This window comes from Passer domesticus, chromosome Z (genome assembly GCF_036417665.1).
Source record: "Passer domesticus isolate bPasDom1 chromosome Z, bPasDom1.hap1, whole genome shotgun sequence".
Lineage (NCBI taxonomy): Eukaryota > Metazoa > Chordata > Aves > Passeriformes > Passeridae > Passer > Passer domesticus.
The window spans coordinates 6,783,012-6,795,821 of NC_087512.1; the positions used below are offsets into that span (position 1 = coordinate 6,783,012).

General features: G+C 44.3%; 1 protein-coding gene across 15 annotated transcripts in view; it reads left to right on the forward strand.

Moving 5' to 3' along the window:
• The first annotated feature begins 6,864 nt into the window (after window positions 1-6,864).
• The window catches only part of CELF4 (CUGBP Elav-like family member 4), a 692,304-nt gene continuing 686,358 nt past the window's right edge, over window positions 6,865-12,810 (forward strand). For 4 of the 15 annotated variants that reach the window (XR_010354139.1, XM_064405433.1, XM_064405436.1 and 1 more), the window contains exon 1: window positions 6,867-7,510. Coding sequence is in view for 14 of the 15 variants with exons in the window: in XM_064405433.1 (XP_064261503.1) it covers window positions 7,231-7,510 (280 nt within the window). In the remaining variant the exon portion in view is untranslated. Of the gene's footprint in view, window positions 7,511-12,810 lie in introns of all 15 variants that reach the window. The other 11 variants (XM_064405432.1, XM_064405443.1, XM_064405435.1 and 8 more) reach the window with 7 other exon arrangements.

Sequence of the window (12,810 nt, forward strand, 5' to 3'; positions counted from 1 at the left end):
CTGGATTTTCCTTTGTTGTACAGATGCATTCTAATTCAGACTTTAATTACATGATCATTCACAGAGTAGATGGCATGTGTAGTTCTGTTTGTTAACTGTAGAGGACTGAGGGACTCTGCCTCACATTTGCAGTACACAGAAGAGTGGACTTCTGGGGCAAGTATTCTTTCAGGCAAGTCTTCCTGATCTTTTAACTCATCCCCATCTCAGATCCACCCCTTTCACTCTGTATTCCCTTTCTCTGTCCCAGTCCTATACCAAATTTCCCTTTTTGGCTCTTTCTCAATTTGTCTCTTTTACCCTGCCTCAGTAAAGGCTGAGGTGCCTTGCCTGTGAGTTTACCAGCCCCAGAGATCTCAGGTCCTCTGTGCTTTACCAGAATTTATTTTCTTACATCATGTTTTGTGTATTCACACCTCCATTTTCTCTGATTTTGTACTACAGATGTTTGCCTGTTAGATTTATCTGCCCTCACATTTTTCTCTATTTTCCCAGCTTCTTCCTACAGAGAAGCAGACTGCTGTGTCTCAGCACAACCTTTTCTCCAAAGCTCTCTGTGGCTAACTGGGTCAATACAAATAAATAAACAGAGAATTCTTTAAACCTGGGTCCAAATGACATGTCACCAACTATCCATATGGCTAAATGCTCTTTACCATTAAAAAACCCCACATTATGTTATCTGTAGGGCCTATTGAAAACACTGCACTAGTCCGTGATGACCTCCAAGCTGCACCCAGAAGGTACCTGGGAGGCTGGTAAGGACCAAACTTGTCAAAGACTGTGCTAAAATTAAGGAAATTAATACTTTTCTCAAACTTGTACTCTGAACTTTGTCGTTCATTTCCTGGTACACATACTATCTTTAAATCTGAATCTCAGTCTGCTCCTTATTTGAGTCGCTTTTGAATCCAACCAAATGATACTCCAACCTCCTTGTCTTTCCAGATTACCTGAATTTCCCCCCAGCTGTTTCTTTTTAGTTTCTGCTCTAATTTCACTGTTGGATCTCCCTGTCAGCCCATGAAAGCAAAGGGAAGATACATTCCCTGCTTTTGTCTTAGGTATCCAGACTCCAATTTTTCCTGGCCTGTCCTGGCCCTGAGCTGCAATGACAGGAATAACTCTTTCTGCTGTAGCAAACCCGGTGAGAGCAGAGTCACTGGGGAATCTGGTTTTGGAAATCTGCATCTCTAGTGAGCATCTGAGAATTGCCATTTTCCCCAGGCTTTTAATTGGCCGCTTTGGGGCAGATTTTCCCAGAGATAGCAAAAAAAATCTTGAGAAAGAGCTTCACCTCCTGACAGCTCTTAGTATCATGCTGTAAAGCGTGAGGACAGGAGTGCTTTTCAAAGCATCTCATTTGACTCAGTTCAAACCAGCCCAGTTCTCCTACGGGTTGTTCTCAGGGACAGACAAATAGTTCCAGACAAAATTTTTGAGAAATAATTAAAGAATCTGAGCTGCATGCTGGTGCCCAACTTAGAGTTTCAGCCAAAACACGTGCAGTTTATCAAAGCTGAACAGGATTTTATTAGACTGAGGCAACCTTTTTAATTGGTGGTGCTACCAGATCCTATTAAAGTGAAATCTCCCTTCCTCACAGGGGCGCTGTAAGCATTAATTTGTTAATGACTGCACAATGATTTGATGATGAAAAGGACTGTATTAACATGAAGCATTATTGTCCCTACAATACAGGCTTGCCTGCTTTCATTACTCATTATGTACAGGGACATACCTATTATGAAAAGGGATGTGGAGATAATAAACTTGATATTCTTTTCAAAGGACTAATCCAACCCATGTTTACAGTGTGTGCAGCACAGGCAATAGGAATATTCTGGCGAGCTCTGTTTAGCTGGCAGTTTCCATTGTGTGGAATGTAATGATGTGCATGTATGTGTCTGCACAAGTCCTGTGTCTAAACAAACCTGCAAACACATGCATGCATGCTCTTTTGTACTTTTCTGTCCCTATTAACCATAGGTTTCTTTGCAGCCCTCCCTTTGCTGCCTCAAATTCACCAGTGCTACTTTAATTACAAAATGCCTCCATAAACAAACTCTTTTTTTTTTTTTTTTTTTTTTTTTTTTTGTAACAGCGATACCTTTTGTTTCCTACATTGACTACAAACCTGTGCTAAGCTCCTTTGGATACAAATAATTTTTCATTTCTCTCCTCAATCAACCTTCTTAATTCTAACTAAGGCAGAGTGAAAAAAAAAAACCCAAACAAACAAAAAAAAAACACAAAACCAACCCACACTGATTTATGCATTAATTCAGGGACCAATCTTACAAATGTTCATATGGGTAATCCTTCCTCAGATGAATAATCCCTCTGACCACAGCAGAGTGATTAACAACAATGCAGATTAGGACCTTCAGAATCGGGCCCATACCCTGATGTTTGGGTTCTCACCCAAAATTTAGTGAATGATGGTCCCTCATCTTTTGTTAGATGTTATTAGAGGCCCACATGCAGCTCTCAATTATTTCATTTGATTACATAGCTAATATGCCCTGATCCTGTCAGCACTCCCTGCAAAGCCTAACAAGCTGAAGTAAACAATTCCAGCTGAGTTAGAAGGCTTGGCAGGATTGGGCCCTTTAATAGCAGTTGTGAGCTGTATCTGATTTGTTATCAGAATATCTTTGATATTAACAGTCACATATTTCATTTAGAAATTATCTCAATTAAAAAAAAACTAGCAGAAAATCTGTGAGTATATGAGCTGGTAAAGCTAACTAAATCTAAAGAAAGAGAAAATGCTATTTAAAAACAAGAGTCACACGAATTTATATTTCTTTGGAGCAAAACTTAGCTTGCTGCTACTTAGCTTGTCTGTTTAAAAATAAAATTCACATATATTGCTTATTTGTCTGGAACAAAACCTGCCTGCAATTCTTTTTACATCATACAACGACTGACGGTTTTGAGTGCTGTGGGTCCAGGGGTTTGAAAGTTCAGCAGAAGAATCCCCCTCCAGCAACCTTTTGGCCTATTCCTACCTTTCTTCTTTACTTGCTCGTTTCCTGGAGAACGAAGACAGTCAGGACTGATGTATCGCTGTGTCCCCCTTGCCTGTACCACACGGTGTTCATTAAAAACTTGCTGCTAGCAAGGGCCTGATCCAGCCCTCCTGGAAGTCATTGGAAAGCTGTCTATTGACGTCATGGGGACGAGGAGCATACTAATGCATGCAAGTACCTTTACTAATGCGGCCAGTCCTGTTAACAACACCGAAGTTGTTCACAGGATTAACAGCAATCAATCAAGCCCTTTGAAAGGCACATTAAAAGCCAAAGCCTGGTCTGCAAGCCCTTTCTCACAGGAGGTGTGTGTATACCTGTGGCTGGTCCTGCTGCATCCTTCTGCTCCCGGCCGGGCCGTGTTCCTGCCTTTTTCCAGCCGTGTGAATTTGGGGTAGCATTTCTTCTGAGGAGGTAAAAATTGATGGCCATCTACCCGCAGAATAAATGGTGCTTGTGTTATAAAAAATAAAAATTAAAAAATAAAAAGAAAGAAAGAAAAAAGAGAAAAAAGACACACTAATCTGAGTGAGAAGCAGGAGAAGCAGGATAAAATGGGACTGCAAGTGGCTGTGGGAGGGGGCTGCTTTTTCCCTGCAAGTACGAGGGGAAAAAAAAAAAAAAAAAAAAAAAAAAAAAGAAAGTGAAGTGCTTTATTTTGGTCCCAAGCAGATAAATAATTTTTAGTCTCCTGGAGAAACTGAAGCCTATTACAAAAGACCCTTATCCTTTCAAAATTCTTGTGGACTTCTCTGCTTTTGGATTGCTGAACTGGACCCACTGTGATTACACTGGGAACATTTCTCACTGGGGAACTGTTCAGCAAAAGCTGGTTTATAGACAACAATTTCACTCCTTCTTTGCCTGTATCTGTTTAAAATCTGCTACAGCCCCTTGTACATGTGTAAAGGTGCTTATGGGGTATAGCTTATTTCCACCCACAGCAGCAGCTGTGTTCATCTTGGAGCCCTTGTAGCAATATTTGTGTCCGTATTATTTCATCCTGCCACCCCTCACAGCTGTGCCTGTGCACCAGGGGGCTGTACTTGAACAGCATCCATTTCTAAATGACTATACTTACAGCTCTGTGAAAACGGGGCGTGAACCAGCTCAAAGTTTTAAAAAATAGAGATTGTTATAAAGGGGGCACCCGCACTGAGCAGCAAAATGACTCTTTTTACTGCCCTGTTCTTTTTAATTGGTTTTCATTTGGGATAAACCGTGATTGCAGGCAGAGTGGCCTGCTTGTGGACAAGGTGTTAACAGAGCCATCCCTGGGATGGATCAGTGCCGGGTGTTGTTTCACTTTTCACTGTAGTGGATTTTTTTCTTTAAAAAAAAAAAAAATGTTTAGTCCTCCTAGTTCTATCACGGGTGTGGTTTCAGGATCAGAAAGAGCGGATATTAGGGTTTTTAAGGGGCGGGCGGGGGGGGGGGGGGGAGGAGTGTTGAAAGATTTTATTTCATGTGGGTTTTGTTGTTGTTGTCATTCTTTTATCACAGTCCAAGACACAAGGCAGGATTTGAAAACAGGTGAGTCACGGGGCTGGGAATTTGGGAGCGGGGCTGTCTGAGGGTTTCACCCTTCCCGCGGCTCCTGGGCTGTCACATCTCCGTGTTTGTCGCCTTTAAAGGTTGCAGGAGCGTGCCCAGGAAGGGAAGACTGGCAGAGCAGCCCTCTCACCCCCCCGGCTTGGACCCCAGTGCACAGCACGCCTGGTCAGACGGCAGACAATGCGCGGTGCCTGCCACCAGCCCGGCACCAGGCGGCTGACAGCCGCTGCTGCCCATCAGCGCCCCGAGATATTTAAAGAGCCGTAAAAGGCAGCGCAGGCTGCCGGGGGGCTCCGCAGGGCTGCTGCCCCCAGGCGCGGGCCCCGGAGGGTGGGATGGGGAGGCTCCTCGGGGCCGGTCCCGTCCCGCCCCCCGCCCGCAGCGCTCCCCGCGCAGGGACCGGCGGTGGCCCCGGAGAGGGGCGCAGTCCTGCCGGCCCCCGATCCGATCCACCCCCGCTCCTCTGCTGGCAGGACACGGCAGCACTCTCAGACAGGAGTAGTTGGAATAGCCGAGCCACCTGCAGTGGGGTGATTTTTTAAGGTTTTTGGTTTTGTTTGTAACGGGAGGCGGAGGGGACGGAGGACGGTGCGGGGGGCGGGGGGGGGGGGAGGTGAGGTGTTGGCAGGACACTGCCTTCCTTCTCTGTTATTAAAACAAAAGCCAAATAAAGTGAAAAGGCTGTAAAGCTTGCTCCTTTCTTTTGTTTGTTTGCTTGTTTGTTTGTTTCTAAAACAGAAATAAAAATTAAAAAAAAAAAAAAAATCCCGGTCAGTAAAGCAGGCAGGAAGGTTGAAATTTTAAACTAATAACCTCCTTCCCCCGCGGCTGCCCCTTCCGCCGGCAGCCACACGCGTGTGCTACCTGCGCTCCCGGGGGACGGGCGGCCGGGGGGGTCCCGCTCCCAGCCCGGCCCCCCTTGCCCAACTCCCCGGGGCCTCCTCGGCCGCCTCCGCCGCGGGGCTCAGCCGGCGGCGCCGGGAACAATGGCCGGGGCCCCGCGGGGCCGGGGCGGCGGGGGCTGCGGACAGCCCCGGGGCGAGCGGCCAGAGCCGGGCGGCGAGCGGCCGCAGCCCGCCCGCAGGGGAGCGGGGGTTCGGGCCAGGTAACTCGCAGGCTGCTCCGAGCTCGCCTGCTGGTGTTCCTCCGAGCTTCGTCCCCGCACGGCTCGCACGGGAAGCGGGAGAAGCGGAGAAGAGGGGAAAGAGGGGGAAAAAAGAGCAAGGGGGAGATTGCTCTGAGCGCACGCAGAGCCGCGTTTCGCTGCTGTCCGGATTACTGTTATTATTATTTGGGGGACAAGGGGGAGTTGTGTCCTTAATCCGAGGCTCCCTGCCCTCCCCACCCCCAGATGCTATGAAAGAAGAGCTGATTTCGTCTCCACCATACAGTACACTTTGTCTAGAGAGCATTGTTCGGACAAGCAACTCCCGATCACTGATGACTACAAAATACGATTTATGTTTCCATCAGAGACAGACAAAATATCCTGATGGCTTGAAAGTCGGGCAAGAAAACCTTACTTAATCAATCCCTTTCCAATATACACACGCACATACACACACACACACAGAGCCCGTATAGGAGATAACGCCCGCACTGACTGTACATAACATAAATATCGGCAGCACGAAAATTAACAACAATCATTTCGATATTTTTCGACTCTCTTCAAAGCGTAACAATAATATAGTTTGTGCTTTCCTAGTTTGATGCCATCATCAGTAACATAATTGATATCTTTTTAAAAAAGAGCTAAAAAAGCATGCATTTTATTAGATGCAACATGAACAGATATAGTAAAGAGAGCTTGTAACATCACAATCACAACAACAACAGCAAAAGCAACCTCTGAGCCGGGGGGTTCATCCGTATCTGAACTGCTTTTTATTATCATTTGCGAAATTAGAATAAGAGTAAATAATAAGTAAGAGCATCATCATAACAGAAAGAAGTCAGAACACCTTGTGTTTGGGGTTTTTTTCCCCTCTCAAATAAAAACGCAGATTTCCCGATGATCACTGAAATTATAACGACAGCGATTGATCGGAGGGCTTGCAAAGGAAAAGGAAAAAAAAAATCATCATCATTGGTCCTAAAAACGCAACCGTTCCCCTTTGCTCACTTGGCACAATAGAAATTGACTGTCTCTCAAAGAGCCATGCGCCTAGTGCTATTTATAGCCAGGGGCTGTGTTGGAAGATACCATTAAGCCTCTGCCGGGCAGACAGACAGGGGGGTGGTTGGATAGGAGGAGGGGGTTTAGCCAGAGTAGAGGCAAAAGCAATCCCCCACCCCTAGCCTCCCTTCCCCGTACACACACACATCCACACACTCACACCCCACCCCCTAGTCTGGCTGGGAATTTGAACCGATCCAGCCTGTTTAAACGGAAAGGACACAGATCTTCAATGTAAAAAAAAAATCAGATCAGACCCAGAGAGAGAGAGAGAGAGAGAGAAGAGAGAGAGAGAGAGAGAGAGACAGAGAGGGAGGAGTGTGTGTGTGTGTGAGTGTGTGTGTGTGTGTGTGTGAAAGAGGGAGAGGGAGCGAGAGAGCGAGAGAGAGGGAGAGAGAGAGGGAGAGAGAGGGAGGGAGAGAGAAAAGAAGAGGGGGAAAAAAAGGAAAGAAGATTTTCTCTATGTATATAAAGATGGCCACGTTAGCAAACGGACAACCAGACAATACCAGCCTGAGTAGCAATCACAGCAACCCCAGCACCAACGGGCATATGAACGGATTAAACCATAGTCCCGGAAACCCATCCACCATCCCAATGAAGGACCACGATGCCATTAAGCTCTTTATTGGGCAGATCCCCCGTAACCTGGACGAGAAAGACCTCAAACCGCTCTTCGAGGAGTTCGGGAAGATCTATGAACTGACGGTGCTGAAGGACAGGTTCACTGGCATGCACAAAGGTGAGTTACCTCCTGAACTTTCCCGGGAGAGATCGGGAGAGAAAGACAGGCTCCCTCTCTCTCCCTGGTTCTCTCTTTCTCTCTCTCTCTTTCCTTTCGATTTCATTTCATTTTATTTCATTTTTGGTTGGCCCGGGGGCGGAGGCGGCAGGCTGGGGGGGCAGGGAAAGAAATAATAGACCCATCCTGGGAAGAGAAGAGCGAGAGTCAGGGCAGGGAGTCAACTCCGTTTGGCTTATTTATTAGTATTTTTGTTTCTTTCCCCGCTTTTTTGGGGGGCGAGAGGCAGCTCCCGGGGAGCGCCGGGCGAGCGGCGGCGCGGGCGCGGGGCCGGCGGCAGCTGTCCGCGGTGCTGAAGCCGGAGCGGGTGCTCTGTATTTACCTTCGGGAGCCGCTCTTCATCAGCCCAGGGGTGTGTGTGTCCGTCTGTCTGTCCCTGGGTTTGCTGGCAGCCCCCGATTTTACAGCTGTTCTGTATCTGGCACCGGCGTCTTTTTTTTTTCTTCTATTTTTTTATTTTTATTTTTTTCTTAATTTTTTGGTAGTTTTTTTTTTTTATTTTTACTGGTGTCACATTTATTATTTGTAGTCCCCTACAAAGCAAGAAGTGGTGGAGAGTGAGTTGCTCCGGGGGGACGGTTTCATTTTGGTTCTATTCAACATGGGAACAGGGATATAAACAACAATAAAGAAGCCCATCTCAAGCGGGGCAGGGGTGTGTGCACAAAATCTCGGTATGTCTGCTTGTGTGGGAGAAGGCAAGACAGAAAGGACAGGTGGCAGCTTAGTTCCAGAGGGAAGAAGTCTCTGACCAGGCATATTCCAAGCACTACTTTAATGTGCCCGAAGCCCATGCCGGGAACTTTTTAGGTTTTCTCTAAAGGTAGTGGAGATGTACTCCTCACACCATGCCTCACTTGCTCCATCTCTGCCCGCTCATTTCCCTGCTCAGCTTAGGCTCTCCGGAGGTGCCTATCAGATTAGATGGTGCTCCGTTTTGGGGGTGGGGGAGGGTGTGTGTGTAGTGGGGGAGAGATGCTCAGATCCTCGGGTAGGAAAGTAGGACTCGCAGGGAGGAAGTTGAAGGTAATTTGCATGGTAGCCCATCTTAGAAACAGGAGAAAAACAGAAGTGATATAAGCCACCTTATTAACTCAGATTCTGTATGCGTGTGTGTGTATGTGTGTTTATATTTATTTTTCAAAAAGAAAAGGGAAAAGAAAAAGACTGGGTCAGAAGTGATTGGGGTGTGACTCCAGATTTAGTGCAGCAGGAGAAAGCGTTTTGCACGGGGCCACAGGGAGAGTGGAAGTTGTATCTTTTACAGGACAGCTTCAGTACCAGTGTCTAGTCCAGCTTGGCAGACTCCTGGCAGTGACAGTCACCAGTAATGGCATTACTGGCTTCCCAGCTTTCCAGATGCCTTGGCGAGTTGTAAATCTTGAACTTAACGGCATGTTCAGCAGGCATCTCTTCCCCCTTCCCACTCACTCCCTTCTTTGCTTCCACTCTCAGGAAACGCAAATGAAAATATACCCTGACAGTGCACAGTACCAGCTTTACACAGGCTAGAGAAAATATCCAGGGCTCGGGGACTAGGGACTCAGTCTAAGTTATAGGATATTTCTCCTATCCTTACTCGCCGGTCGCTTCAAACACCCTTCTCATTTTTAAAATGATCAGTGTAGCTCTTTCGAACCTTGCTTTCTTTTCAGACTGTCTTCCAAGATGCCAGATCAAGGTCTGATTGGCATTATTTAAACATGACACCTGTTCTGTAATAATTATTAATAATAGCAATAAAAATAATAGTAGGAATTTCAGGGAAGAAAAGGTCCTGAGAGATTTTGTCTAATAGTGAGAGTAGACACTGAGCTCATGTGTCTGTGTGTGTGTGTGTGTGCATGTGTCTGCAAAAAAAAAAATCTGCAAAATAAAAATAACAGCAGTAAAAGCTACACTGAAAAGAATCACTCAACATAGTGTAGAGGAAATCTTCGAACTAACACTTCGATAAAGTATTTTTTGGTTGTGGGAGGTTATTGTGATTTGTTGATGAGATTTTATTCTTTTGCAATGTTTTATCTCAAACCTGAAATTAATTATTATATGCGCTGACTTCAATTTCTATTTCATAGATTTGAGTTCCCCTTCTTTCAGTTCAGTTTTGCTTTTATTGTGTGCCTGTATTCAGAGAGACAAACTCAGGAAGGGGAAGAGAGAGAGAGAGAAGGAGAGAGAGAGAGAGAGAGAGAGAAAGAGAGAGAGAGAGAAAGGAGAGAGAGAATCGTTTATCTTCCTTGGATGTGTTTAACACATATCCCTGAATTAAGCAAGATACTAACTTCATTTCCCTTCATTTCATTTCTGTTGTAAAGCTGCAACCTAGGAAAAAAGCCAGGTTGGGAGTCTTGTCACCTCATCAAACCAAATTGCATGAGTTCATCTCAAATGAAACAGTCATTTTTAACATGCTATAAGTTTTGGACTTTGGAAAGAAAATTTATGGTGATGGTTGTTATTTTGCGGGCTAGGGTTTGAGCGAAGCTTCAGTAGACACCGAGTTGCCAGCATTTCACAGATTGGTTTTATTTAGTACATCCGAGAAGAGTTTGAACTCCTTTCTAGTGATGCCGCTGATTTATTAGCTAATCCTGATAAAAATGTGCCTCTGGCTACCTGGAAAAAAATTACTTTCTTGCCAGTAGTGATTAATTACTATTAAGTCAAAAAGCGTGATGGGGCTTTGAAGGATGAGGGTTGTGTTTGGCTTTTTTTATTATTATTTTATCCATTTTATTTCATTTCTAATCTATTTTTTCTCTCTTCCCTTCTCTAAATGCAGTCATGTGAAGCATTGTATTCGCTCAGATGTCCTTATTTTGGCTTTGCTTTGCAGGCATAGGTGAAGAATTGCATAAAGATAGTCCAACTTGGCTCACAGGGGTAGGTTGGCAATACAAAACCCCAAGATGCTTTCCATAAGAGATGCATAATGCTTATACATTAATTGATCCATCACTCTCAGTTGATTTCTTTCCTAATTCAGAGGATGAGGCTGTGGCAGTGGTACACCCTGAAGGGTTAATAGTAGGCTGTAGTTTATTTAAGTGTGCGGAGAGCAAACCTTGGGTGTAGAGGGGGAGAAGGTGGGACTGTTCTGGGAGGAGGGAAGAGAGAGGAATTAGCTTAAAGTGAAAAAACAGCAACTGGAGTAATTTCAGGTGTAATTCCATTGAAACGAGATCAAAGGATGTGTATTCTTGAAAATATTTTGAAGATCTCCTATTGCTGCGCCCCTGTATAGCATGAGGAAATTGAAAATTAAGAACCTAAAGTACATTACTATGCTCACCTCTAGGAAAAACTATCACAAAAGGAGAGTGAAGTCCCAGGCTCTCTCACCAGCAGCTTTGGATGATACCAGTACAGACACCAGGAAAGAGGCAGGGGATTATGATTCTTTTGCAGATACACAAAGAGAAAAAGCATGGGGGAAGCAGCATGTGGGGGAAGGCAGGAAAGGCTTGCCAGATCCCCGAGAAAATAAGATTTCATGGCACGAGCATAGCTGCTGCATATTTCCCCCATCCTCGCTTTTCTCCACACGGGGCAGGAAGAGGCTCCTGCTCTGGTACTTTGCTGAAGGATTGGGAAGAGACTGTGTGCTGAGATCCACGGGTAGAAATCTACCGGGGCTGAGCTGACCCACCCACGCGCTCACACATATGCGCACACACATGCACTCAGTTAACTAATCACACTTAAACAATTTAGTAAGACATTCATTCATAACTTCCCCCCATCTTATCTAGCTGTGGAGTATGCTTAAAGGCTGAGTTACTGGGAGATATAAAGGTTAGTGCTCTCAGGACAGCCATATTATAATGCATTATCTTTGAAGTCATTTAAGGCCAATTTAAGTGGTATTTAGTATAATATTTATGAATTAATGTTATCTAAATATAGGACTGTCCCCATAGGTTTAAACACTCTTTTCTACTGAAGCTTGCTTGTATCCAAGGCCTGGGAAATGTTTTAATTTAAAACACACAGGTCTCCATAATATTCTATTTAGGAAGTCAGAAGAAATCAGCATTCCAGACTTAACTGAGATTTACGGAAACACATGCGGGTGAATGCACTTAAAGTGTGGAGATAGTGTGCACTGGAAAAGCAGGAGTCTTGCATAGACTTGAGATCAACAGAACTCTTTCAATCCTTATTTAGGGGAAGGAAAAGCACAAACCCCCCAAAACGTTCTTGAAATCCACTGCTGCAGTCCCGTGGTTAGGGTGTTCTTCCTACCTGACCCAAACCTCACTCTGTAAGCATTCAATGCAGATAGAAAAATGCAGTATGAAGAGAATAGTTTAGTTCTTTTACAACTTAACCTTCTTAAAAGTATGAATAATTTTGAAATTTAAGACACCTCTGGGGTAGAAAAACAAGGCTTCCATTCATTATATTCTTTTCTGTTTGATTACAAAGATAGATGATAGAAAAATTAAACCTTGTTAAGTTTAAGGATGTTTATGAAGGTTTTGGATATGTCAGAAATTCAAATGCGCAATGAAAATGAGCATTCAGTTAATAAGATGTGTATGTTTACATGCAGAAAAGTATAGATTTGTGTGTGTATACATACAGAAAAAGAGATGTGTACACATTCATGTGTACAGCCTTTGGGAAATGGAAATTTAGTTGAAAAGAAGCACAGCGCAATACAGGTGCTGAATAAACTCCTCCATAATTGAAGCATAAGACTTGCCTGTCTGAAAGCAACACATAGAGCATTTAGTATGGTAGTAAACCAAACAAGTTTTAGGGAGGTAAAGAACAAATAAACTGGAATAAAACAGAAGAGACTTCAAGCCTTAAGTCTAAAGAACAATCCCTTAAAACAATCACAATGAAACTTGATAGTTTGATGGAAGAGAGGAAATAAGCAACCCCCTGTTCATTAAAATCTCCTGTATATATGAGCATCTATGTGTTTTGATTATGTCAAACAGATAGCCCAGATTGTTCTATGAATTCGAAGGGTACACGTTAACGCTTTTTTTCCAGGGATCTGGACATGGATTCTGGTTTCTAAAAGCAGCTGCATACAGTTATGATGCTGTTGTTACGGTTGTGTCAGCATTTCCAATACAAACTCTAATTTTCTGGGATCTCTTGCTTGCCTGTCAAGTTTTGCACTGAAAGCTGTTCCTCAGCTAGTCCCACAACCATATGAAGTAATCATCCTTACAATACAGATTTGTTTAAAAGTTACATTAATGTGGAAAAAAAGAAAG